Raw genomic sequence first — 26,754 nt, 5'->3', positions numbered from 1 at the left:
GTAGAAACTAATTTGTCTAAAAAATGAAGGGTGGAAAATGCAAAAAAAATATTGGTGCGGCTGGGGACTCGAACCCAACACCGCGTGGGTTTGTGGTGTTTAGGGCTGTGCTGGTAACTGTTAGGACAGATGGCAAGAGTTTGACATGGGAAGGGAAGCAATGTATACATAGTGAGACTGTGAAATTTGTCAAAAAATGAAGGGTGAAAAAATGCACAAAAAATTGGTGCTGCTGGGGACTCGAACCCAAGACCGCGTGGGTTTGTGGTGTTTAGGGCTGCGCTGGTAACCGCTAGAACAGATGGCAAGAGTTTGACATGGGTAGGGAAGAAACATATACATAGTGTGTTGGAAATATGCCCTAGAGGCAATAATAAAAGTGTTATTATTATATTTCCTTGTTCATGATAATTGTCTTTTATTCATGCTATAACTGTATTATCCGGAAATCGTAATACACGTGTGAATACATAGACCACAATATGTCCCTAGTGAGCCTCTAGTTGACTAGCTCGTTGTGATCAACAGATAGTCATGGTTTCCTGGCTATGGACATTGGATGTCGTTGATAATGGGATCACATCATTAGGAGAATGATGTGATGGACAAGACCCAATCCTAAGCCTAGCACAAAGATCGTGTAGTTCGTTTGCTAGAGCTTTGCCAATGTCAAGTATCTCTTCCTTTGACCATGAGAGCGTGTAACTCCTGGATACCATAGGAGTGCTTTGGGTGTATCAAACGTCACAACGTAACTGGGTGACTATAAAGGTGCACTACAGGTATCTCCGAAAGTATCTATTGTTTTATGCGGATCGAGACTGGGATTTGTCACTCCGTGTAAACGGAGAGGTATCTCTGGGCCCACTCGGTAGGACATCATCATATGCGCAATGTGACCAAGGAGTTCATCATGGGATGATGTGTTACGGAACGAGTAAAGTGACTTGCCGGTAACGAGATTGAACAAGGTATTGGATACCGACGATCGAGTCTCGGGCAAGTAACATACCGATAGACAAAGGGAATTGAATACGGGATTGATTAAGTCCTTGACATCGTGGTTCATCCGATGAGATCATCGTGGAGCATGTGGGAGCCATCATGTGGGAGCCATCCAGATCCCGCTGTTGGTTATTGACCAGAGAACGTCTCGGTCATGTCTACATGTCTCCCGAACCCGTAGGGTCTACACACTTAAGGTTCGATGACGCTAGGGTTATAAAGGAAGTTTGTATGTGGTTACCGAATGTTGTTCGGAGTCCCGGATGAGATCCCGGACGTCACAAGGAGTTCCGGAATGGTCCTGAGGTAAAGATTTATATATGGGAAGTCCTATTTTGGCCACCGGAAAATGTTCGGGATTTTTCGGTATTGTACCGGGAAGGTTCTAGAAGGTTCCGGAGTGGGGCCCACCTGCATGGGGGGACCCACATGAACGTGGGTAGTGGGGGCAAGGCCCTACACCCCTGGTCAAGGCGCACCAAGATCCCCCTTAGAAGGAATAAGATCATATCCCGAAGGGATAAGATCAAGATCCCTAAAAAGGGGGGATAACAATCGGTGGGGAAGGAAATAATGGGATTTCTTTCCTCCCACCTTGGCCAACGCCCCAATGGACTTGGAGGGCAAGAAACCAGCCCCCCACCCCTATATATAGTGGGGAGACGCATGGGAGCTTGACACGAAGTTCTGGCGCAGCCCTACCTCTCTCCCTACTCCTCCTCTCCCATGGTGCTTGGCGAAGCCCTGCTGGATTGCCACGCTCCTCCACCACCACCACGTCATTGTGCTGCTGTTGGATGGAGTCTTCCTCAACCTCTCCCTCTCTCCTTGCTGGATCAAGGCGTGGGAGACGTCACCGGGCTGTACGTGTGTTGAACGCGGAGGTGCCGTCCGTTCGGCATTAGGATCATCGATGATTTGAATCACGACGAGTACGACTCCATCAACCCCGTTCTCTTGAACGCTTCCGCTTAGCAATCTACAAGGGTATGTAGATGCACTCTCCTTCTACTCGTAGCTGGTTTCTCCATAGATAGATCTTGGTGACGCGTAGGAAATTTTTGAATTTCTGCTACGTTCCCCAACAGTGGTATCAGAGCTAGGTCTATTGCGTAGATTCTTTGCACGAGTAGAACACAAAGTAGTTGTGGGCGTTGATGTTGTTCAATATGCTTACCGTTACTAGTCCAATCTTGTTTCGACGGTATTGTGGGATGAAGCGGCCCGGACCGACCTTACACGTACTCTTACGTGAGACAGGTTCCACCGATTGACATGCACTTGGTGCATAAGGTGGCTAGCGGGTGCCAGTCTCTCCCACTTTAGTCGGAACGGATTCGATGAAAAGGGTCCTTATGAAGGGTAAATAGCAATTGGCATATCACGTTGTGGTTTTGCGTAGGTAAGATACGTTCTTGCTAGTAACCCATAGCAGCCACGTAAAACATGCAACAACAATTAGAGGACGTCTAACTTGTTTTTGCAGGGTATGCTTTGTGATGTGATATGGCCAAAAGAATGTGATGAATGATATGTGATGTATGAGATTGATCATGTTCTTGTAATAGGATTCACGACTTGCATGTCGATGAGTATGACAACCGGCAGGAGCCATAGGAGTTGTCTTTATTTATTGTATGACCTGCGTGTCATTTAACAACGCCATATAAATTACTTTACTTTATTGCTAAACGCGTTAGCCATAGAAGTAGAAGTAGTCGTTGGCGTGACAACTTCATGAAGACACGATGATGGAGATCATGATGATGGAGATCATGGTGTCATGCCGGTGACGATGATGATCATGGAGCCCCGAAGATGAAGATCAAAAGGAGCAAAATGATATTGGCCATATCATGTCACTATTTGATTGCATGTGATGTTTATCATGTTTATGCATCTTGTTTACTTAGGACGACGATAGTAAATAAGATGATCCCTTACAAAATTTCAAGAAGTGTTCTCCCCTAACTGTGCACCGTTGCTACAGTTCGTCGCTTCTAAGCACCACGTGATGATCGGGTGTGATGGATTCTTACGTTCACATACAACGGGTGTAAGACAGTTTTACACAGCGAAAACACTTAGGGTTAACTTGACGAGCCTAGCATGTGCAGACATGGCCTCGGAACACGGAGACCGAAAGGTCGAGCATGAGTCATATGGTAGATACGATCAACATGAAGATGTTCACCGATGATGACTAGTCCGTCTCATGTGATGATCGGACACGGCCTAGTTGACTCGGATCATGTGATCACTTAGATGACCAGAGGGATGTCTATCTAAGTGGGAGTTCATAAGATGAACTTAATTATCTTGAACATAGTCAAAAAGTTTTTGCAAATTATGTCGTAGCTCGCGCTTTAGTTCTACTGTTTAAGATATGTTCCTAGAGAAAATATAGTTGAAAGTTGAAAGTAGGAATTATGCGGACAGTAGAAAGCTTATGTCCTTAATGCACCGCTCAGTGTGCTGAACCCCAAACGTCGTTTGTGGATGTTGTGAACATCGGACATACACGTTTTGATAACTACGTGATAGTTCAGTTAAATGGTTTAGAGTAGAGGCACCAAAGACGTTTTCGAAACATCGCGGAACATATGAGATGTTTCGAGGGCTGAAATTGGGATTTCAGGCTCGTGCCCACGTCAAGAGGTATAAGACCTCCGACGATTTTCTTAACCTGCAAACTAAGGGAGAAAAGCTCAATCGTTGAGCTTGTGCTCAGATTGTCTGAGTGCAACAATCACTTGAATCGAGTGGGAGTTGATCTTCCAAATGAGATAGTGATGTTTCTCCAAAGTCATTGCCACCAAGCTGCTAGAGCTTCGTGATGAACTATAACATATCAGGGATAGATATGATGATCCTTGAAGTGTTCGTGATGTTTGACACCGCGAAAGTAGAAGTCAAGTAGGAGCATCAATTGTTGATGGTTGGTAAAACCACTAGTTTCAAGAAGGGCAAGGGTAACAAGGGATACTTCATGAAACGGCAAAATCAGTTGCTGCTCTAGTGAAGAAACCCAAGGTTGAACCCAAACCCGAGACTAAGTGCTTCTGTAATGAGAGGAACGGACACTGAAGCGGAACCACCCTAGATACTTGGTAGATGAGAAGGCTGGCAAGGTCGATAGAAGTATATTGGATATACATTATGTTAATGTGTACTTTACTAGTACTCCTAGTAGCACCAGGGTATAAGATACCGGTTCGGTTGCTAAGTGTTAGTAACTCGAAATAAAGAGCTACGGAATAAACGGAGACTAGCTAAAGGTGAGCTGACGATATGTGTTGGAAGTGTTTCCAAGTTTGATATGATCAAACATCGCACGCTCCCTCTACCATCAAGATTAGTATTAAACCTGAATGGTTTATTGAATCTCGATCGTAGTGATACACATTTTCATGCCAAAAGATATAAGATAGTAATGATAGTACCACTTACTTGTGGCACTGCCATGTAAGTCATAATGGTATAAAACGCATGAAGAAGCTCCATGTTGATGGATCTTTGGACTCACTCGTTTTGAAAAGTTTGAGACATGCGAACCATGTCTATTGGTGTATATGCATGAAGAAACTCCATGCAAATGGACCGTTTGGACTCACTTGATTTTGAATCACTTGAGATATGCAAATCATACCACATGGGCAAGATGACTGAAAAGCCTCGTTTTCAGTAAGATGGAACAAGATAGCAACTTGTTGGAAGTAACACATTTTGATGTGTCCAATCCAATGAGTGCTGAGGCATGCAGTGAATATCGTTATGATCTTACTTCACAGATGATTCGAGTAGATGTTGAGAATATTTACTTGATGAAATACAAGTCTGAATTATTGAATGGTTCAAGTAATTTCAGAGTGAAGTAGAAGATCATTGTGACAAGAGGATAAAATGTCTATGATGTGAATATCTAAGTTACGAGTTTTGGCACACAATTAAGACATTGTGGAAATTGTTTCGCAATTAATACCGCCTGGAACACCATAGTGTGATGGTGTGTCCGAACATCATAGTTGCACCCTATTGGATATGGTGCGTACCATGATGTCTCTTATCGAATTACCACTATTGTCCATGGGTTAGGCATTAGAGACAACCACATTCACTTTAAATAGGGCACCACGTAATTCCGTTGAGATGACACCGTATGAATTATGGTTTAGAGAAACCTAAGTTGTCGTTTCTTAAAGGTTTGGGGCTGCAACGCTTATGTGAAAAAGTTTCAGGATTGATAAGCTCGAACCCAAAGCGGATAAAATGCATCTTCATAGGACACCCAAAACAGTTGGGTATACCTCCTGTCTCAGATCCGAAAGCAATAAGGGATTGTTTCTAGAATCAGGTACTTTCTCGAGGAAAAGTTTCTCTCGAAAGAATTGAGTGGGAGGATGGTGGAGACTTGATGAGGTTATTGAACCGTCTCTTCAACTAGTGTGTGGCAGGGCACAGGAAGTTGTTCCTGTGGCACCTACACCAATTGAAGTGGAAGCTTATGATATTGATCATGAAACTTCGGATCAAGTCACTACCAACCTCGTGGGATGACAAGGATGCGTACTACTTCAGAGTGGTACGTAATCCTGTCTTGAAGGTCATGTTGCTAGACAACAATGAACCTACGAGCTATGGAGAAGCGATGGTGGGCCCGAATTCCGACAAATGGTTAGAAGCCATGAAATCCGAGATAGTATCCATATATCAGAACAAAGCATGGACTTTGATGGACTTGCCCGATGATCGGCAATCCATTGAGATAAATGGATCTTTTAAGAAGAAGACGGACGTGGATGGTAATGTCACCATCTATGAAGCTCGACTTGTGGCGAAGTGTTTTCCGACAAGTTCAAGGAGTTGACTACGATGAGATTTTCTCACTCATAGCGATGCTTAAAGTCCGTCGGAATCATGTTAGCATTAGCTGCATTTATGAAATCTGGCAGATGGATGTCAAGACAAGTTTCCTTACCAGTTTTCGTAAGGAAAGGTTGTATGCAATACAATCAGAAAAGTTTTGTCGATCCTAAGGATGCTAAAAGGTATGCTAGCTCCAGCGATCCTTCTAAGGACTGGAGTAAGCATCTCGGAGTTGGAATGTACGCTTTGATGAGATGATCAAAGATTTTGGATTTATACAAAGTTTATGAGAAACTTGTATTTCCAAAGAAGTGAGTGGGAGCACTATAGAATTTCTGATGAGTATATGTTGTTGACATATTGATGATCAGAGATGATGTAGAATTTCTAGAAAGCATATAGGGTTATTTGAAAGGTGTTTTTCAATAGAAAACCTGGATTAAGCTACTTGAACATTGAGCATCAAGATCTATAAGGATAGATCAAAATGCTTAATAATACTTTCAAATGAGCACATACCTTGACATGATCTTGAAGGTGTTCAAGATAGATCAGTCAAAGAAGAAGTTCTTGCCTGAGTTGTAAGGTACGAAGTTAAGACTTAAAGCTCGACCTCGGCAGAATAGAGAGAAAGGACGAAGGTCGTCCCCTATGCTTAAGACATAGGCTCTACAGTATGCTATGCTGTGTACCGCACCGAAAGTGTGCCTTGCCATGAGTCAGTCAAGGGGTACAAGAGTGATCCATGAATGGATCATAGGACAGCGGTCAAAGTTATCCTTAGTAACTAGTGGACTAAGGAATTTTCTCGATTATGGAGGTGGTAAAAGAGTTCGTCGTAAAGGTTACGACGATGCAAGCTTAACACCTATCCGGATAGCTCTAAGTAGAGATACCGGATACGTACAATGGGGCAACAATTTAGAATAGCTCCAAGTAGAACAGTTATTTGGAATAGCTCCAAATAGAGCGTGGTAGCTGCATCTAGGAGATGACATAGAGATTTGTAAAGCACACACGGATCTGAAAGGTTCAGACCCGTTGACTAAAACCTCTCTCACAAGCAACATGATCAAACATAAAACTCATTGAGTGTTGATCACATAGTGATGTGAACTAGACTACTGATTCTAGTAAACTCTTGGGTGTTAGTCACATGGCGATGTGACCTGTGAGTGTTAATCACATGGCGATGTGAACTAGATTATTGACTCTAGTGCAAGTGGGAGACTGTTGGAAATATGCCCTAGAGGCAATAATAAAAGTGTTATTATTATATTTCCTTGTTCATGATAATTGTCTTTTATTCATGCTATAACTGTATTATCCGGAAATCGTAATACACGTGTGAATACATAGACCACAATATGTCCCTAGTGAGCCTCTAGTTGACTAGCTCGTTGTGATCAACAGATAGTCATGGTTTCCTGGCTATGGACATTGGATGTCGTTGATAACGGGATCACATCATTAGGAGAATGATGTGATGGACAAGACCCAATCCTAAGCCTAGCACAAAGATCGTGTAGTTCGTTTGCTAGAGCTTTGCCAATGTCAAGTATCTCTTCCTTTGACCATGAGAGCGTGTAACTCCTGGATACCGTAGGAGTGCTTTGGGTGTATCAAACGTCACAACGTAACTGGGTGACTATAAAGGTGCACTACAGGTATCTCCGAAAGTATCTATTGTTTTATGCGGATCGAGACTGGGATTTGTCACTCCGTGTAAACGGAGAGGTATCTCTGGGCCCACTCGGTAGGACATCATCATATGCGCAATGTGACCAAGGAGTTGATCACGGGATGATGTGTTACGGAACGAGTAAAGTGACTTGCCGGTAACGAGATTGAACAAGGTATTGGATACCGACGATCGAGTCTCGGGCAAGTAACATACCGATAGACAAAGGGAATTGAATACGGGATTGATTAAGTCCTTGACATCGTGGTTCATCCGATGAGATCATCGTGGAGCATGTGGGAGCCATCATGGGTATCCAGATCCCGCTGTTGGTTATTGACTAGAGAACGTCTCGGTCATGTCTACATGTCTCCCGAACCCGTAGGGTCTACACACTTAAGGTTCGATGACGCTAGGGTTATAAAGGAAGTTTGTATGTGGTTACCGAATGTTGTTCGGAGTCCCGGATGAGATCCCGGACGTCACGAGGAGTTCCGGAATGGTCCGGAGGTAAAGATTTATATATGGGAAGTCCTATTTTGGCCACCGGAAAATGTTCGGGATTTTTCGGTATTGTACCGGGAAGGTTCTAGAAGGTTCCGGAGTGGGGCCCACCTGCATGGGGGGACCCACATGAACGTGGGTAGTGGGGGCAAGGCCCCACACCCCTGGTCAAGGCGCACCAAGATCCCCCTTAGAAGGAATAAGATCATATCCCGAAGGGATAAGATCAAGATCCCTAAAAAGGGGGGATAACAATCGGTGGGGAAGGAAATAATGAGATTTCTTTCCTCCCACCTTGGCCAACGCCCCAATGGACTTGGAGGGCAAGAAACCAGCCCCTCCACCCCTATATATAGTGGGGAGACGCATGGGAGCTTGACACGAAGTTCTGGCGCAGCCCTACCTCTCTCCCTACTCCTCCTCTCCCATGGTGCTTGGCGAAGCCCTGCTGGATTGCCACGCTCCTCCACCACCACCACGTCGTTGTGCTGCTATTGGATGGAGTCTTCCTCAACCTCTCCCTCTCTCCTTGCTGGATCAAGGCGTGGGAGACGTCACCGGGCTGTACGTGTGTTGAACGCGGAGGTGTCGTCCGTTCGGCACTAGGATCATCGAAGATTTGAATCACGACGAGTACGACTCCATCAACCCCGTTCTCTTGAACGCTTCCGCTTAGCGATCTACAAGGGTATGTAGATGCACTCTCCTTCTACTCGTAGCTGGTTTCTCCATAGATAGATCTTGGTGACGCGTAGGAAATTTTTGAATTTCTGCTACGTTCCCCAACATAGTGAGACTGTGAAATTTGTCAAAAAAATGTGAGACCGTGAAAACGTATGTTTGCACTGCCATGTGGTTTTGGTTAGAGTGGCACTTGGTTTAGGATTTGAACGGAATAAATTTGCATGTTAGTTCATGACTTTTTTTTGAATAAAACGGAGGGCTTCTCACCCCCTCTTTTGGATGACAACCACAAGTTCTCGAGCTTCATGACTTGGTTTAGGAAAGAAATTATATGCTTGGGCACGGACATTTTTTAACACACATAATAAACCCTAATAAGTAACTTAGATAACATGCAACACAAGTACCATTACAATAATATAAGTTCATGGAAAGTTCACGGACACATGACGAAACATGACACGACACGACACGACATAGAAAAGCAACAAATAAAAAACGAAACAATCTTCATCTTGATCTCCTCCTTCCACTTTGGCCGCGCGCGCCCCTTCAACACCATCTTCATCTTCACACCTCCTCCTCGTCGTCGTAGGGAAGGGAGTGCATCCCGTCGTAGGGAAGGGAGTGCATCCTGGCTGGAGTGGGGAAGATGTTCTCGTAGTTGGTGTAGATGTTGTAGACGGTGAAGAAGATGGCCTCGCAGCCGCACCAAAAGACTTGGCCAAGAAGCTCGCGCGCGTCAAACGGGTTGGTGAAGGTGACCGTGAGCAGTAGGAGAATGCCGCCGCGGTCACGAACCTCATTGAGGGTGAACATCCTCGGCGAGCCCCGTGGGAGGTGGGCATAGCCGGCTCTGAGGAAGGCGCGGGTGAGTTCGACGGAACCCCTCCACCTTGAAAAAGCCCACACGCGGAGCTCCCTCTCCACGAGCACGCCCGGTGGGTAGCGCCGCTCCGGCACGATAGGCGGACGGCTGAAGGTCGGCCCGTTGAACTGCATGGTCTCGCTTGGGGAGGGCTCGGTCAATTGGGTGTTTGAAGTTGGAGAGAATGGATCGGATCTGGCTTATGGGTGGGAGAGGAAGATAGGCACCCCATTTATAGGCCTGTGGGTGGGAGAGGAAGAGAGAAAGGGTGAGAACGGTGCGTGTGTGAACCCGAACGCGTGTGTGAACCCGAACGCGTGTGTGTATCCGTTACGCTTTGCACTCTTAAATTTTTGCACAAAAACGATGCATGCATGGGGCGCGTGCATGCATTTGAATCACTGCATAGCTCTTTGACCGGACGGTGCATCTGACTCGTTGAGCCACCTAGCTGGCCTTGCTAGCCTAGCGCGCCTAGCACGCCTCGCTCGCCTCGCTCGCATGCATGCACGCCGCAGCCTCCCGCGCATGCAAACCGACGTCGCAGCCTATGCACGTCGCCGCCTCCCATGCATGCATGCAAGGCCTGGAAAGGCTCAGACGGGCTATTTACTGCGGTCTCAGGCCCAGACAACGAGACAGCCCAACGGTCCATCCAGCGCGCCTGATATTTGTTTTTAAAAAAGAATCTCCCAGCCAATCAGATTGCATCTCGTGGACCGCCCCCCTCCTCCCCACAGATTCCTTCTAGAAGGGTTAGATCGACGGCCCTTGTTCAGCGCTAGGGTTAGATGAACGGTCCTGATTCAGCGCTAGGGTTAGCGGGGTTGGGGAGGGGTTTGGAGCAGTCAAAGCTATGTTTGACCAGATTTCAAACGAGCATAATAAATTAAATAAAAATCAGAAAAATAGGAAACCAACGCACATAGTCTTCTTATGTCATATACTAACGATTTAAGTTGATAAACAAGGTTTACATACATTTAAACGATAAGTTCATGTGTATTTATATGATATCTCGAGTATCTCAAACTCTTTTGTATGAAGTGAAGAGAAGTGTTTTGGGGAAATAAACATGAAAATTTCAAAAAACCCACCACAGATTCATTTTAGAGTGACTAAGAAGGATCCAGGCTTAGTTTTTCATTTTGATGTTTTACACTTATTTAAATCTTGGTCAAAGTTAAGTTTGACCAGAATTCAAATGAGCAAAACAAATTTAAAAAAAAATCAAAAAATGGAAAAACCAGCGCACATAGTCCGCCACTACTAGGGAAAAGCCTATACACAGAATCTTAGCAGCAGCGAGGGTTAAAAACCCTCGCTACTGCTACTTACTAGCAGCGCAGGTTTTTAAACCTCGCTACTACTAAGTTGATAGCAGCAGCGCGGGTTTGTAACCCTCGCTACTACTAAGCGGTCTCTACCGTGCCCCCCGGGATATGCCATAGTAGTAGCGCGGGTTTTTAACCCTCGCTACTACTAAGTTGATAGCAGTAGCGCGGGTTTATAACCTTCGCCTACTACTAATCGTCTGCCATAGTCTACCCCCCCCCCCCGTGGACCGCCTTTTCAGTTTTTTAAAAAAATAAAAGAAAATGATAAAAATGTCAAAAAAATAAAAGAAAATAAGTTTCCCATGTGATATGTGGTCTAGTTGTTGGGAAAATTTACAAATATGAATTTCGACTTTATTTGCAAAATCTCTCTGGAAATTTGTAAAATGGCCATAACTTTTGCATACGAACTCGGTTGAAAAAGTTTTTTATATGAAAAATCCTCAAAAACATTTTTAAAATCCTCAAAACCCTAACAGAAAACCTAACAGAAAAAAGTTAACAGGAAAAAACCTAACAGGAAAAAGTTACGGGGCTTTTAAGATGTGGAGGCAAAAAAATTAAAAAAACAGTTTTGTTTTTGTTAAATCTGATCAAACTATGGTCAAACTAATTATTCAAGAATATAAATGTTACTAAATAATTATTTTAGTTTTTTTGAATTTTGGTCAAATCTGGTCAAACTATGGTCAAACTGTGGTCAAATCTAGTCAAACTGTAGTCAAACGGTGGTCAAACTAATTATTCAAGAAATATTAGTGTTACTAATTTTTTAGAACAATAGTTTCAAACTCAAACAGTGAAATGTGTGACTTCATGCTCAAGCTAAATTCCTAAGGTTAATAGGATTGACATCTTACTATTGTGAGGAAAACAACAAGTGCAAACTTGGAAACGAGGGAGAATAGAACCCGGAAGTTAAGCGTGCTCAGGCTGGAGTAGTGAGAGGATGGGTGACCGTCTGGGAAGTTAGATGATTTGGAATGATGAGGGGTGATTAGAGATTAAATTGAGCAGCGATGAGGGGTGATTAGAGATTTGAGGTTAAAATAATTCAGAAATTTGAAAATTAGGGAAAAAATAAAAAAATTGAAAAAATTCAATTTTTTTCCAGAGATTACAGATTAGTAGTAGCGCGGGTTTTTACCCACGCTACTGCTATACGTTAGCTGTAGCGCGGGTAGCACCCGCGCTACTGCTATAAGTTAGCTGTAGCGCCTTATTAGTAGCGTCGGCCCGCGCGCTACTAATAGGCCCAAAACGCACGCTGCTGCTAGGCTTTTCCCTAGTAGTGCGTATATATAGAATATATGTTTAGGAAAGTTATTTGGCTGATTTAGACAAGGTCGAAAAAAACCTTGCTTAGAGATGAGGCCGTTTACCCTACCTTTGGACCCTCATTTTAGCACATTTTTCATGAAAAGTTCAAAAACCTCACCACAACTTCATTTTGGATTGACTAAGAAGGATCCAGGCTTAGTTCTTCATTTTGATGTTTTAGACTTGTTTAAATCGTGGTCAAAGTTAGGTTTGACCAGAATTCAAATGAGCAAAACAAATTCAAAAAAATCAAAAAATGGAAAAACCATGTGCTCATTCAAACATCATCCAACAGATTTAACCATCATGTCAAACATAGTTCTAACATCATCCAACAGAAATACAATATTATTCATAATGTTTCATAATTATTCACATATAGCGTTCGGGCTTCTATCTGTTCCTTGAGCTTCTTGCCATCACTTTGCTCCTCGTGCACCTTGTGCTCATTGCTTCTTCTCTTCTCCTCTTGGTTGTCGGTACCTTGTGCGTCTTCTTCAAACCTATCATAGAGCTGTGCAAAGCATAAAGGGTAATGAGATCATGTCAAGTGACCCATAAATGTACAGTAGTATTTGACCCTTGCAAGATTTACATACCTAGCAGAACTCACAACAATAGAAGGTTGGTCACCATTTAGAGCCTCACTTGGATCATCATTTGGAGCCTCACTTGGATCACCAAGATCATCATTTGGAGCCTCACTTGGATCACCATGATCATCATTTGGAGCCTCACTTGGATCACCATGATCACTATTTGGAGCCTCACTTGGATCATCGTCAAAATCATGCGGCTGTTGACCATCATCATTTCGAACCTCGTCAAAATCCTCATTTGATGCAACCGGCTGTTGTCCATCATTTTCATCGAAGCCTTCGTCAAAACTCTCTCCGAACGCTGGATCTACTGTGTTATCACAATACTTACCGAAATGACCAGACCCACCACATCTTGTGCACTTACGCTTCCTCGCCTCCAAGTCCAGCTCCTTCGCTGCGAGGTCTGATTCGCCTCTTCCTTGGTCTACCTGCTGCTCTTTTTAGAACTGGAGCGCAAAGCTTGAATCCAGGGTCCACCATGTCCCATTGTTGTCTTTCCTCCATAGCAGGCAAGGCATAAGTATATGTGGCTTTGAACCTTGCAACAGAGTAGTAATCATGCACATATTGCTGAATGTTCCCTGCTGGACCAGGGAGAGAAGTGATGAAAAACAAGGCATGAATGCATGGCAACCCAGTTATCTGCCATTGCCTAGAACTGCAAGTTCTAGCTTCTAAATCCACTGGATATCTCCATTCCCTCTTCTCTTTATCCAAATATGATATCTCTGCTATGGTACCCGAGCAAAGAGTCATGTTCATTTCCAAGCATGTTGTTTTCTGCATCAGCTCATTCATCACGGCAGGGATGATAATGTGGCCCATGAATTTTGCCTCGTCTATTCCTGCACGATAATGAAATTTCTGCATGCATTCTATCCTTATCCCGTCCAGCAAATCCACCACATAATGACTCTTTAGTTTCCGGATCGTTGAGTTGAAAGACTCTGCTAGATTATTGTGCACATAGTCAACTTTGCTCAGTTCACTGAATTGGCTTCTGGCCCATAACTTGGAGTGGTGTGTTTCCAAGTATTCTTTCACTTTGGGATTCATGTATAACTGCCTCAAGTGGTAGTTGTACTTCTTCACACTGCAAGTCAAAGATGTTGGCCATAAATTGTCGGTATACACCTTTCCTTTGAATTTCTTCATGAAATTTGCAGCAAGGTGACGCATGCATTCCCTATGCTCTACTCCAGGGAACACATTGTCCACGGCCACTTCTAATCCTTTGCAGGCATCTGTATGAATGACAAACCCATTGGGATGTGCAATAGCCCGGCGCAAATTATGCAAAAACCAAGTCCAGCTCTCCTCAGACTCTGTCTCCAGCACACCGTAGGCAACTGGAAATACAAAACTGTGTGCATCAACTGCACAAGCAGCTACTAACTGTCCTTTAAACCTCCCTGTGAGAAAAGTGGCATCAATAGCCAAATAAGGCCTGCAACCTGCCAAAAAACCCCGACGACAAGCCTCAAAGCAGACAAAAACCCTCCTAAAGCATTCCTTGGTCTTTGTCACTCCCCTGAATGTGTACTCCATGGTGTGGTGATCAATATCTACAATACTACCTGGGCTTGTCCTCTCCACTTCACCTTTGAATGAATACAACAATTGAAAACTTTCCTGCTAGTTACCATACATAGAATCCATAGCCTGTTGTTTACCATTGAACAACCTCATGTATGGTAAATCTATCTTGAATTTATCTTTGATGTTCTTCCGCAATTCCTTTGGACCCACTTGCTGGTTTTCTTTCACCCACTTCTTTACTTCTTCTGCCACCCATCTTGACTTGGCTCTACTGATTGTATCCTTCCTAAGGGTTGATTCCTGGCATGTGTGCTTAAAAGGGTTCACTTTGACCTGAACATTAGTGCTATTTCGCATTTTAGATGCGAGCAGCCTCCATGGACAACCCTCAGTCGGACAGTGCACTCTGTAACGTACTTGATCGCTCTTGTCAACTTTGAAAGTACGTTCTACCTTGATGCAGTATGTCACAACTGCATTTCTACACTCATTCATGGATGCAAAAACTGTACCTTCTTCCAAATTAGGGTTCAAAGGGTCCCATTCAACAGCTGCAAGGTCTTCGTCCTCACCCACCGCGTCATCATCCACACGGACTGCATTGTGAGCCTCATCTTGGTTATCAGCCCGAGGTGCCCGTCGTAAATTCCAAATAACATCAGAATATAGCTTCTCTTCATCAACCCCAGAATTGTAGTCATCATGCTCCACTTCAAGGGGGACCCTACTGCTGTTGCCCACACTTGTCGAGCCACCACGTCGCCGTGCACCAACTGAACTGTTCTGGCTAGAGATGCCATTACGACGACTTGGTTCTCCCCGAGATGTTGCACCCGTCATCCTAGGTCCAAATGCCTGCTCAAGCACATCAACTTGCAGCCTCACATGAAAATTATCTTTCTCTTTGTGCCTAACAAACATGGTAGCTAGCTCTTCATCATTACTAACTATCACCCATTTCTTTTCCCCATCATAGTATTTGTATACCACTTCATCAAGCAAACCCCAAGGATATTGGCTACAAATTACCTCCCCAAATTGTCTGAAACTCCAATTACTAGCCATTGGCAACCGATAATCAAAACCTCCTTGGTATTTCTTCTGATCCTTTGCATCGAATGTGTACCGGTCCCTTCTAATGTGCATCAAGAAAGCAAACCGCAACTCCATCCTAACCGGCGAAAAGCAGAGACGCAATCAGCACACTAATTGGGCAAACCTACTCGAATCGAGTGTTCAAATGCACAACTAAGCTCAATCTAAACAGGAGGCAAGACTTACCCCTCGGGAACCCAGTCGTGGACGCGGCGGATCTCCGGCCCGATGCCTGCCTCGCCAGATACTCCGGGGTCGCCGCTGCTCTCCATTTCGGCCTAGGGTTCTTCCTCCTAGTTCAAATAGCTCCAGCAGCCCCCCACATTTGAGCGCTCCGGCTGGGTGCACGGAAGGAGGCCGCGCCGCGGGTCGAGCAGGTGGCGGGCGCCCCACCCGTGGCGTCGCAGGCAGCTGTGGAGCGTAGGCGCAGAAAGGTAGCGGTGGAGTAGGCATGCAGCTGGTGGCGGGGCAGGTCCTGGCCGTGGCGCAAGTGCCGGCGGCGGCGCAGGTCAGCCGGCCGGCAGGGAAGCGGATGGGCAGAGTGAGCTACGAATGATTTGGGGATTTAGTTGCACGTGCTTACATGTCAGCTCCCGACCCACGTCCACGCGGTCCCACGTGTAAGCTCCGGACCCACGTCCACGCGGTCCCACGTGTAAGCTCCGGACCCACAACTTAACGCCGGCGGACGGAATGGACTCAAATATGGCCGTTTGGCCTCGTCATAGTAGCTGTGCATGAACTAGGGGCAAAACTGAGCACAATTTGCATCTGAGGGCAAAACTGAGCATAGAGACACCACTGAGAGCAAAAGGATAATTAACCCAAATAATAAACTTTGTTGTACACGCGACATGGTACCGAAACCGTTCTATAAGAGGTAGTGTAGAGCAAACATGGTGTTGGCTACCACATATATAGTACCCAAAACAGAGGAATGAATGGAAGAGGAGAGACAAAAACGTCGAGCAAAGTCCAAATGTTTTAGCAGCTCAATTCTTGTACGCTTGAGAGACATCAGAAACTCGAGGATTGCTTGTCTATTTGTTTGATTATTCACAGTGGCAATGTTGGACTAGGTTGAGTAACCAGCCGCTCCGGTATTCATACACATAAGCATAAAATCCATGCCTGAATGACCTCCCCACACGAAGCTGAGCTGGAAGATCACTAAAAGTCGCTTTGTATTGTGGCTGAATGCTACAATCGTCCTCATATCCTGTAAAAAAAGGGGGTTGTAGCATGCACGCACTCGACGTGGCGTGCGCTGGAGGCAGTTCTGGTAGCCCCGCCCGAGTTGTAGAGGACGGGCAAGGAGTGAGCGTGCTTGGCAAAGGTACTGTAGCTCTGGGGACTATCTAGCATGAACGAAAGAAACCAGGAGAACTGCTGTATTATTATTATTTTTAAAACGGAGGCAAAAGATTTGCCTCATCCATCAATTAAGCAGAAAAGAATTGCTCAGTTAATCAACGGAAAACCGGGCGAAAACCGTCACAAATCGCTGAGCGGCACACCAAGATATCCCACGCACACCTTTACAAAGAGTGCCTTGTCAAGCTAGCACACAAGCGTCATCGTCATCACTTCTCCCCAAACAGGCGTCATCGCCATCCCTAATCCCCGAGCAAGCGACTCCGACTTCTCCGTGGACGAACGTCAACCAACACTCACCGCAGAGGCTGAGTAGGAAAACATGAAGATCCATGCCAGAACTCAACCACCCGCATCAAGGGCTACGCAGCTCCCGCTCTGAAGCAAAGATCCAAAGGAGAACTATGCAAGACTGGCTCGTGGAAGACCACCGAAGGGACCACGTGCTGCATGTCATCGTTGCCACAGGGGCCCCGCCGCCGCAGCTCCGACTTCACCACAACAACCAAACCGAGGTAATCCCAGGAACACGCCGAAGAAGAGCCGACTACCACTGCAATGTCTCCGACTTCACTTGCCCTATCGTCGTTGCCACAGAAGCCTCGACGCCACACCAACGCATACCACCAACCTCCCAACACACCAGCTGGTCCCTCTGACCGGATTGAACTCCAAAATCGATGCCCTCGAGAGGAAAACGACGCCAACACGCCGCCAACGACCGACCCTCCAGGTCTGGGGTTTCCCCCGGAGTTGTCCCTCGCAGAGGAAGAGAGAGCATCCTGTCGAGGCCTTCAAGAAGGTTACGGCGTCCACAGACGCCACCGTCACAGGCTCCGGCCATGGCCAGAGACGGGTTTTCACCCAGCCCTCGTAATCCTCCGGTCGACGGCCAATCCGGCAGCCCAACTTCCCTCGCTGCATGTCCATCAGCAGCCAAACTCCATTAGCAGGCACCAGAACCATCAGCAGCCGACTGGACCCATGACCGCCGGACGCAGCGAGCCACCATTCCATGCCGAGCACCATGCCGGGAAGGAACAGATGAGCGCTACCCGAGGCTAGAAACCACCACGGTTCCGAGCCACAGCCAAACATCAGGGGCACCGGCGAGCACCACGCACGCCGAGCACCCGCAGGGACCAGATCTGTCGCGCCCGCTGCACGTCGCCTCGGACCCGTTGTTGGCTGCATGCCTCGTCGGAGACCCTTGCGGCACCTCACACCCGAGCTGCTCCATCCATGCCTGAGCTCCATGCCCACCACGCTCGAGACCCCCGCTCGCCCCTTGCATGCATGAGCCGTCGCCGTGGCCTCCCTGAACGCCCGCGCCCCCGCAGCGGCCTCCCTGCGCGCTCCGCCCGCACACCACCAGATCCGGGCGTGAGGGCACCGGATCCTCCGCTCCCGCCGGAGAGGAGAAGCTCCAGCCCGCCGACGCAGAGCTCGCGACGACCACGCGCCGGCGCCGCATGAGCCAGCCACGGGCCGTCCGCATCCTGGAGAAGAATCCCCGCCGCCGCCTCTGCCACACGGGCTTTGCCCGGCGACGCGTCCCGGTGGCGGCGAGGAGGGAGACGACGGAGGGGCCGGCTGCCGGAGGGAGCCTGGGTCGCCGCCCGTGTCGCTCGTTCGGAGCGATGCGGGGGCTCAGTTGAGGCTGAGATGTCTGTAGGTTTTTGAGCTGTTCGAGAGCTGCTGTTATTCATTGAAGAAGAAGAGGGCCGATGGCCATGTACAAAGTCCGGTCTGAGACCAAAAGAAATAAAAACGACTGGTGCGATGTTCCCATCCCCGGAGCTGCAAGAGGCCGTCATCAAGGAGGAGGAGGCCCCCGTCGAGCTGCATTTTGCGGGAATGGTGGGGCAAAGGTGAGCGTGGATAGACACGGTGCCGTGCATGCCCGAGTACGTGGCCGTGCCTCCCTCGTGGGTGCGTGAGGCGTGGTTGCTGTCCCCATCGCGGGAAGAGGTTGTGCAGGCACCTCCGGCCATGTAGCCGCCACAGGGGCCGCCAACACACCTCTAGTAGCCACTGCCGTACATCAACCTCGCCAAGGACGACGACGAGGAGGACGTCGGCGCGTGAAGATGGCAGCGGCATCAAGAACGACCATGGCGGCTGCGTCCAGTTTTTTTAATGTTTTCTAAGTATTAAGTTAAGTTTAATGTGCGGCCGGACTTGCCTGAATGGTTTAAATATTTTAGCACGGTTTAATTAAATTTATTTCTATGTTTCTAGATGTGTGGTCGGCTTCCTTTTCTTTATCGCGAGCCGGACAAAATGAGATGGAGCCGCCCGATTTGGTGCCCTGGTAGGCGGAAAGAGAAAACAGGACTGGGCAGTACGTTTTTCTGACCCGAACGGATAAAATTTGGACAAAACGTACGTTCATTTTGGATCGACAGTTGGAGTTGGCCTGGCCGATTGTTGTATGGATGGATTAGATTTGGTCGTCGTGATAGCAGTCATCGACAATGAGTACAAAATTTTGTTGCAAGACGATCATGGTCAAACATTATTCGGAACTGCTGCACACAGTCTGGACGTCAATTGCACGATGACCCATCCTAGCGATGTGCTGCCGTCTGTTGCATGCATGGACGGCTTGATTGTCTCTCGTGCAAACATCGTGCATATGCTGTCGTGTGTATAGCAGTACTCGACATTATTCAGCGGCACTGGCTACGCCCGTCGCCCGTGACGAGCCTAAGCACGATGGATGGATTTGGTCGTGATAGAAGTCATAAAAGGAAAGAAGAAAAAAAAGTAAAGTAAGAGTAAATTGCATAAAACCACCACTTTGAGGACTAGGTTTGCAAAAAACATTAGGATACAATTTCTCTGCGGAAAGCATCACTTCTTGTGTAATCTTTTTACAAAAAACACTGATCGGCAGATTTGACTCTGTTGATCGCATTTATGACAGATGGGACCTTTTTTTGCCTACGTGGCCTAATTTTTCGTGCATGTTCCATCCTAATCTAAAATTACAAAATAGTCCCTACAATTTTACAAATACACCCCTCCTGCTGTGTGTGTTCCACACTCTCAAAACTTGTGGCCGTGTGGTTGGACGAGGAGCAAAAGGCGACGAACAGAGAAAATAAAGATGCCGGATTTGCTCCCCACCTCACCTCAGCTTGACCTCCTAGACGAGACCATGATGAGCTGTGAAATCCCATGGAACGCGTGGAGGAGCTGAGCTTCGGCGCCAGGAGGGTCCGGGGGAGCGCGGCGGCGGCAGGGTCGCCCATGGGCCCGCTGGCGGGCGCGCTGGGGAGGTGGATCTACAGGGCCGTCAAGCCGCCGCCACCGCGGATCTGCGAGCCGCCCGACGGGCCGCCCGTGACGGCACCCAGGGTCCGGCTCAACGACGGCAGCCACCTCGCCTACGCGAGTCCGGGCGCGCAAGGAGGACAGCGGCTAGAGGCGGGAGCGTGGCCAGGCAGGGGCGTGCGCGGTCGGCCGGGCAGGGGCGGGAGCGGCCAGCCAGGTGCGCACGCGGCCGGCGGGGCAGGGGCGGGAGCACGGCGGCGCCAGGTGCACGCGCGGCCGGCCGGGCAGGGGCGGGAGCGCCGCGGCGGCGGCAGGCTGTGGTGGCTGTTGTTGGGGGGGAGGGACAAGGGAAAAGTTGGGGGATGTTTTTGCTTTTTTACGCATCTAGCACTGTCTTTGGTAAAACTTTATGCCATGTCAGCAAAAAGTGGGACTTATCTGTCATAAACACACTTAAACGAGCATGATCCGCTGCTCAGTGTTTTTTGTAAAAAGATTACACAAGAGGTGGTGCTTTCTGTAGAGAAACTGTATCCTAGTGTTTTTCACAAACCTAGCCCTTAAATTGATGGTTTTACGCAATTTACTCATAAAGTAATCATTTAAGATGGGTGATCGATCATACAAAGTTTTGCTGCACAACAGAGTCGGAGATACGGTTGGTCATTATTCAGCATCAGCAGTACTGGTTGCGCCCATGAACTCCCCGTCCTCGACGAGCCTAGCGAGCGCCTCCAGCACCATGCTGCCTCCACCGTGTCGGCCCTCGTACATCGCCGTCTTCCCATCCACCTTGTTCACCGAGCCGCTTCGGACAGCCACCTGTGCGCCACTACCGAAGTCGTTTCTGACTCTCTGTACACATTGAACCGCGGCGAGCTTTGTGGGCAAAAACGACAAATTTGATCAGTGGACGAAACGATATCATAAAATGAATAGTTGACGAAATTTTTTCATCCGGCTAATTTTTTTGTGTAGCACCCGACAATTAGGCGACACGCTACATTGTGCAGTGACTGAGGGATAGGCGCTACACGGCTGGCCAACATCGCAGGGCTGCTTGAGAAATAGTGCCTAGCGGCTAGGCGCTACACTAGTGGATGCTTCAAGATGTAGTGGCAAATAGTGCAGCCACTAGTGCAACGCCTAGATACTATGCACTACATTGTATAGTGTAGCGTCTAGCTGTCAATTATTGCATATTGACTTATTTTCAGGCTGCCAGATGATTTTTCTTCGCCAACAGTTCATTTTGTGATATTGCTTCGTCCACAAGTCAGAATAGTGATATTTGTCAGCTTTGTGAATGTTACCGTCGGGGACGAGGATCCCCTACCTGGGCTAGCCTACCTTTGAGTCACTGACACATGGGTCTCATAGCCCATGGGGCCCACCTGTCAGTTACTCAAAGGCAGGGTATGGCAGGGATTTCTAAGTCAGAGGATCCACGTCCCACCGTCGGAACGGCGGCTACGAATGCGGGCAGGCAATTGAAGCTAGGCTCGTTAGCCCAGGAAGCGAGCTTGTCCCTAGTGCTGATTTGGTTGCATGACGCCATGGCTTAGTTCAGGAGCCAGGCCGCCCAACCCAGGCCCTTGCCCATCATATTGCCGGCAGTGGACATGGCGCTGACGCTCCCCACCGCATTGCCCGCGTAAGATGCCGGTATGCCACCAACGCAACCACGAAATACCACAAGGACAATGTACGCTGTCTCCTGGAGTCTTGGTCCGGCGTGAACCGCCAGGCTCAGCACACGGCGCGGCGCGCCACAGGCGCGCGAGTAGGACCTGCAGTGAGGAGATAGTGGTAGTGGTGTCGGAGATGGGCATCTCGGTAATCGCCCTCGCCTTGAGCTCCTTCACGCTCATGGTGGAGAAATGGAGGAAGCATTCCTGCACCGGCGGGAACACATGTATACGCTGGACGAAGACGTCCGACACCGTGTGACTCAATACGTGGATGGACCACACATTGGTGGTGACTCAATCTGAAAGGGAATATACATGACACTGCGTGATACAAACATTGCATAACAAAATAGTTCAATCAGTAGTTTCAGCGAGCATAGGATGAACGGTAGAAGACTTGGGAGTTATTAGATGAAGGTGACCACCTTGGGTTATGAAACACGGCTACCTAGCCATGCATTATGGAGAACACTCTATCAGGCCATCTTCCACTCATTACAGTTAATGTTCGATTGATTGTACAGATTTAGCTCACAGTAAGCAAAATGGCAGCAATGGAAATAAAGTTGTATCACTTCTCATACACAAGTGAAATAGAAATGAGTAAAGGGGCAAATTTAGTTTCCTAAACAGATGTAACAGAGATGGAGCCTAATTTTTTTGCCTCACTTACATCTGGCCAACCCTCCTCCCTTCTCATGCGCTTTAACTTCAACCAAGCAAAAGTAAGGTGACGATGAAGCTGAAATGATAAGGGAATCAACTCATAATAAATTATCTCCCATTGGATTATAGCTTTGATAAAAAAGCAGAATTATAACCAGATAAAATGTACTCCTGCTTTGTTGTACATCCTGCATTGTCTTATTTTCTAAATGGAGGCAAAATCTTTGTTTCATCTCATTAATGAAGAATAAGAGAATTGTCCGGTTAACAGACGAAAAAACAGGCAAAAACCATCACAAATGCCCACACACCAGGCCACACAAGCCAACCTAGCTACCCACATATGTCGAGGTTGTCATTGAGCGCGATCGTCATCACTCCTCCAGGAGCCAGCGACTCCTGACTTCACCCTAGACGACCACCGACGAAGCTAGCGCTGCAACAGATGGTGGAACCCATGCCGATCCATGCCAAACAGTCGGCCACCCATGCTAGCGACCAGACAGCTCTGACTCTAGCGATGAACCTTGTACGAGAAAAAAGCAGAGCCAAGCCCCGCAACAGGCCATCCATCTCATGTTATCGTCACCACCAAGGCCCCTCCACAGTAGCTCCGACTCCATAACGACCCAACAAGGCATGGGAAGCACATTATGCCTTAAGAGATATGGACGAACATGGGCATGTTACATTTTCAAAGTAACTATTACTACCAACTACTCTTAAATGGTGCCATGTGTATTTATCTTTCTCAGACGAGCAACATGCTCCTTGGCTCCCTGTCCATAGCCACGACAGAGAAATAACACACATTATTGTACACGCGACATGTTACCCAAACCAAGCTATAAAAGATGGGATAGAGCAAACATGGCGTTGGCTAGTAGTTCACTGAATAGTCAGAATAGAGGAAGGAATAGAAGAGAAATCAAACAGGTTGAGTGAAGGCAATTTTCTACTTAGCAGCTAAACTTTGGTAAGCTTGAGAGGCATCAGACATCCGAGGATCACTTGCAATCCCCCAGTGGTCTCACGGTAGCAACTATGAAGTATGCGGAGTAACCACCCGCTCAGGCCGGTTTTGATGCATATCAGCGTCACATTGGACATTGGTGCCTGGACGATCTTCCCACATGCAGCTGACCTGCAAGATCAGTGAACTTGGCTTTTTTGTACTGTGGCTGCTTGCTTGCTAGAACATAGAACCATCTAGAAATCTAGTCTAGTCGGCCTAATAAACCAAATTGTGCATTAATTTGCTTTCGGTTCAACCTCATTGATAGCCATAGTTTTAAATAGCTCACTAACCCTCTTAGCTGCGGGCCTCTTCTAAATGCTATAACGGAGCTATAGCGCGCTATTTATAATGTTTGTTCATTTGTTTGGATCAAAATCTCTTAGCGCAAGACCTTCTGTAAACACTATAGCAATGCTATAGCGGAGCTATAGCGGGCTATTTAAAACATGGAATGATAGCAGTCATTGAAGATGAGTGATCCAACTAGTACTGCTAATTTTTTGCTGCAAAAGAGAGATTCGGTCATTCATTATTCAACGGTACCGGTGGCGCTCATGAACTCCTCATTGGCGACGAGCCTAGCGAGCGCCTCTAGAGCGAGGCACACCTCCAGCGCCATGCTCCCTCCGCCGGCTCGGCTTGCATACACAGTCGCCTTCCCATCCACCATGTTCCCTGAGCCGCTCCGAACGGCCACCGGCGCGCCCCACCCGAAGTCGTTCCCGTACACATTGAACCGCGGCGAGCTTCCTGTGATCGTGCCCGTGGCAGCGGCCGCCAAGAGCGCGGGAAGGTGCATGAAGCTAGGCTGTTGTGGCCAGGACGCGAGCTTGTCCCTAGTGATGGCTTCATCAAACGACGCAATGGTCCGGTTCAGGAGCCATGCCGTCCAGCCCAGGCCCTTGTCCACGATATCGCCGGCGGTGGATTTGGCGGCGACGTTCCCCACTGCATTGCCCGCGTAGGAAGCCGGTATGCCATCGACACGGCCACGGAATCCCACAAGGACAATGTACGCCATCTCCTGTGTTGGGGAACGTTGCAGAAAATAAAAAAATTCTACGCTTTCACCAAGATCAATCTATGAGTTCATCTAGCAACGAGAGAAAGGAGTGCATCTACATACCCTTGTAGATCGCGAGCGGAAGCGTTCAAGAGAACGAGGTTGAGGGAGTCGTACTCGTCGTGATCCAAATCACCGATGATCCTAGTGCTGAACGGACAGCACCTCCGCGTTCAACACACGTACGGTTGAGGAAGACGTCTCCTCCTTCTTGATCCAGCAAGGGGGAAGGAGAGGTTGACAGAGATCCAGCAGCACGACGGCGTGGTGGTGGATGCAGCAGTGATCTCAGCAGGGCTTCGCCGAGCTTCTACGAGAGGGAGAGGTGTAGCAATGGGAGAGGGAAGTGCCAAGAGCATGGGTGCGGCTGCCCTCCCTCCCCCCTCTTTATATAGGCCCCCTAGGGGGGGGGCGCCGGCCCTAGGAGATGGGATCTCCAAGGGAGGGCGGCAGCCAGGGGGGAAACTTGCCCCCCCAAGCCAGGTGGAGGCACCGCCACCCCTAGGGTTTCCAACCCTAGGCGCAGGGGGGCCCCAAGGGGAGGGGCGCACCAGCCCACCTGGGGCTGGTTCCCCTCCCAGTTCAGCCCATGGGGCCCTCTGGGATAGGTGGCCCCACCCGGTGGACCCCCAGGACCCTTCTAGTGGTCCCGGTACAATACCGGTGACCCCCGAAACTTTCCCGATGGCCGAAACCTCACTTCCTATATATAATTCTTCACCTCCGGACCATTCCGGAACTCCACGTGACGTCCGGGATCTCATCTGGGACTCCTAACAACTTTAGGATTACTGCATACTAATATCTCTACAACCCTAGCATCACCGAACCTTAAGTGTGTAGACCCTACGGGTTCGGGAGACATGCAGACATGACCGAGACGCCTCTCCGGTCAATAACCAACAGCGGGATATGGATACCCATGTTGGCTCCCACATGCTCCTCGATGATCTCATCGGATGAACCACGATGTCGAGGATTTAATCAACCCCATATACAATTCTCTTTGTCAGTCGGTACATTACTTGCCCGAGACTCGATCGTCGGTATCCCAATACCTCGTTTAATCTCGTTACCGGCAAGTCACTTTACTCGTACCGTAATGCATGATCCCATGACCAGACACTTGGTCACATTGAGCTCATTATGATGATGCGTTACCGAGTGGGCCCGGAGATACCTCTCCATCATACGGAGTGACAAATCCCTGTCTCGATTCGTGCCAACCCAACAGACACTTTCAGAGATACCCGTAGTGCACCTTTATAGTCACGCAGTTACGTTGTGACGTTTGGCACACCCAAAGCACTCATACGGTATCCGGGAGTTGCACAATCTCATGGTCTAAGGAAATGATACTTGACATTTGGAAAAGCTCTAGCTAAACGAACTACACGATCTTTGAGCTATGCTTAGGATTGGGTCTTGTCCATCACATCACTCTCCTAATGATGTGATCCCGTTATCAATGACATCCAATGCCCATAGTCAGGAAACCATGACTATCTGTTGATCAACGAGCTAGTCAACTAGAGGCTTACCAGGGACATGTTGTGGTCTATGTATTCACACGTGTATTACGATTTCCGGATAACACAGTTATAGCATGAATAACAGACAATTATCATGAACAAAGAAATATAATAATAACCATTTTATTATTGCCTCTAGGGCATATTTTCAATAGTCTTCCACTTGCACTAGAGTCAATATTCTAGTTACATTGTGATGAATCGAACACCGATAGCGTTCTGGTGTTGATCATGTTTTGCCCTAGGGAGAGGTTTAGTCAGCGGATCTGCTACATTCAGGTCCGTACGTACTTAACAAATATCTATGTCTCCATCTTGAACATTTTCACGTATGGAGTTGAAGCGACGTTTGATGTGCCTGGTCTTCTTGTGAAACCTGGGCTCCTTGGCAAGTGCAATAGCTCCAGTGTTGTCACAGAAGAGTGTGATCGGCCCCGACGCATTGGGTATGACTCCTAGGTCGGTGATGAACTCCTTCACCCAGATTGCTTCATGTGCTGCCTCCGAGGCTGCCATGTATTCTGCTTCACATGTAGATCCTGCCACGACGCTTTGCTTGCAACTGCACCAGCTTACTGCCCCACCATTCAAAATATACACGTATCCAGTTTGTGACTGAGAGTCATCCAG

At 47.7% G+C, this 26,754-nt stretch overlaps 1 protein-coding gene across 1 annotated transcript; it reads right to left on the bottom strand.

Moving 5' to 3' along the window:
• Nucleotides 1-24,058: 24,058 nt before the first annotated feature.
• Nucleotides 24,059-24,559, bottom strand: LOC123117643 (BAHD acyltransferase DCR-like; the record flags this gene model as incomplete). The annotated part of the gene is made up of 1 exon (XM_044538358.1): nt 24,059-24,559. A coding segment is annotated over one exon (501 nt), but the record flags the coding sequence as incomplete, so codon positions are not given.
• Nucleotides 24,560-26,754: the final 2,195 nt, after the last annotated feature.

This window comes from Triticum aestivum, chromosome 5B (assembly GCF_018294505.1).
Source record: "Triticum aestivum cultivar Chinese Spring chromosome 5B, IWGSC CS RefSeq v2.1, whole genome shotgun sequence".
Classification (NCBI taxonomy): domain Eukaryota; kingdom Viridiplantae; phylum Streptophyta; class Magnoliopsida; order Poales; family Poaceae; genus Triticum; species Triticum aestivum.
The sequence above is the reverse complement of the archived record's forward strand: the minus strand, read 5'-3'. Positions and strand labels throughout refer to the sequence as shown.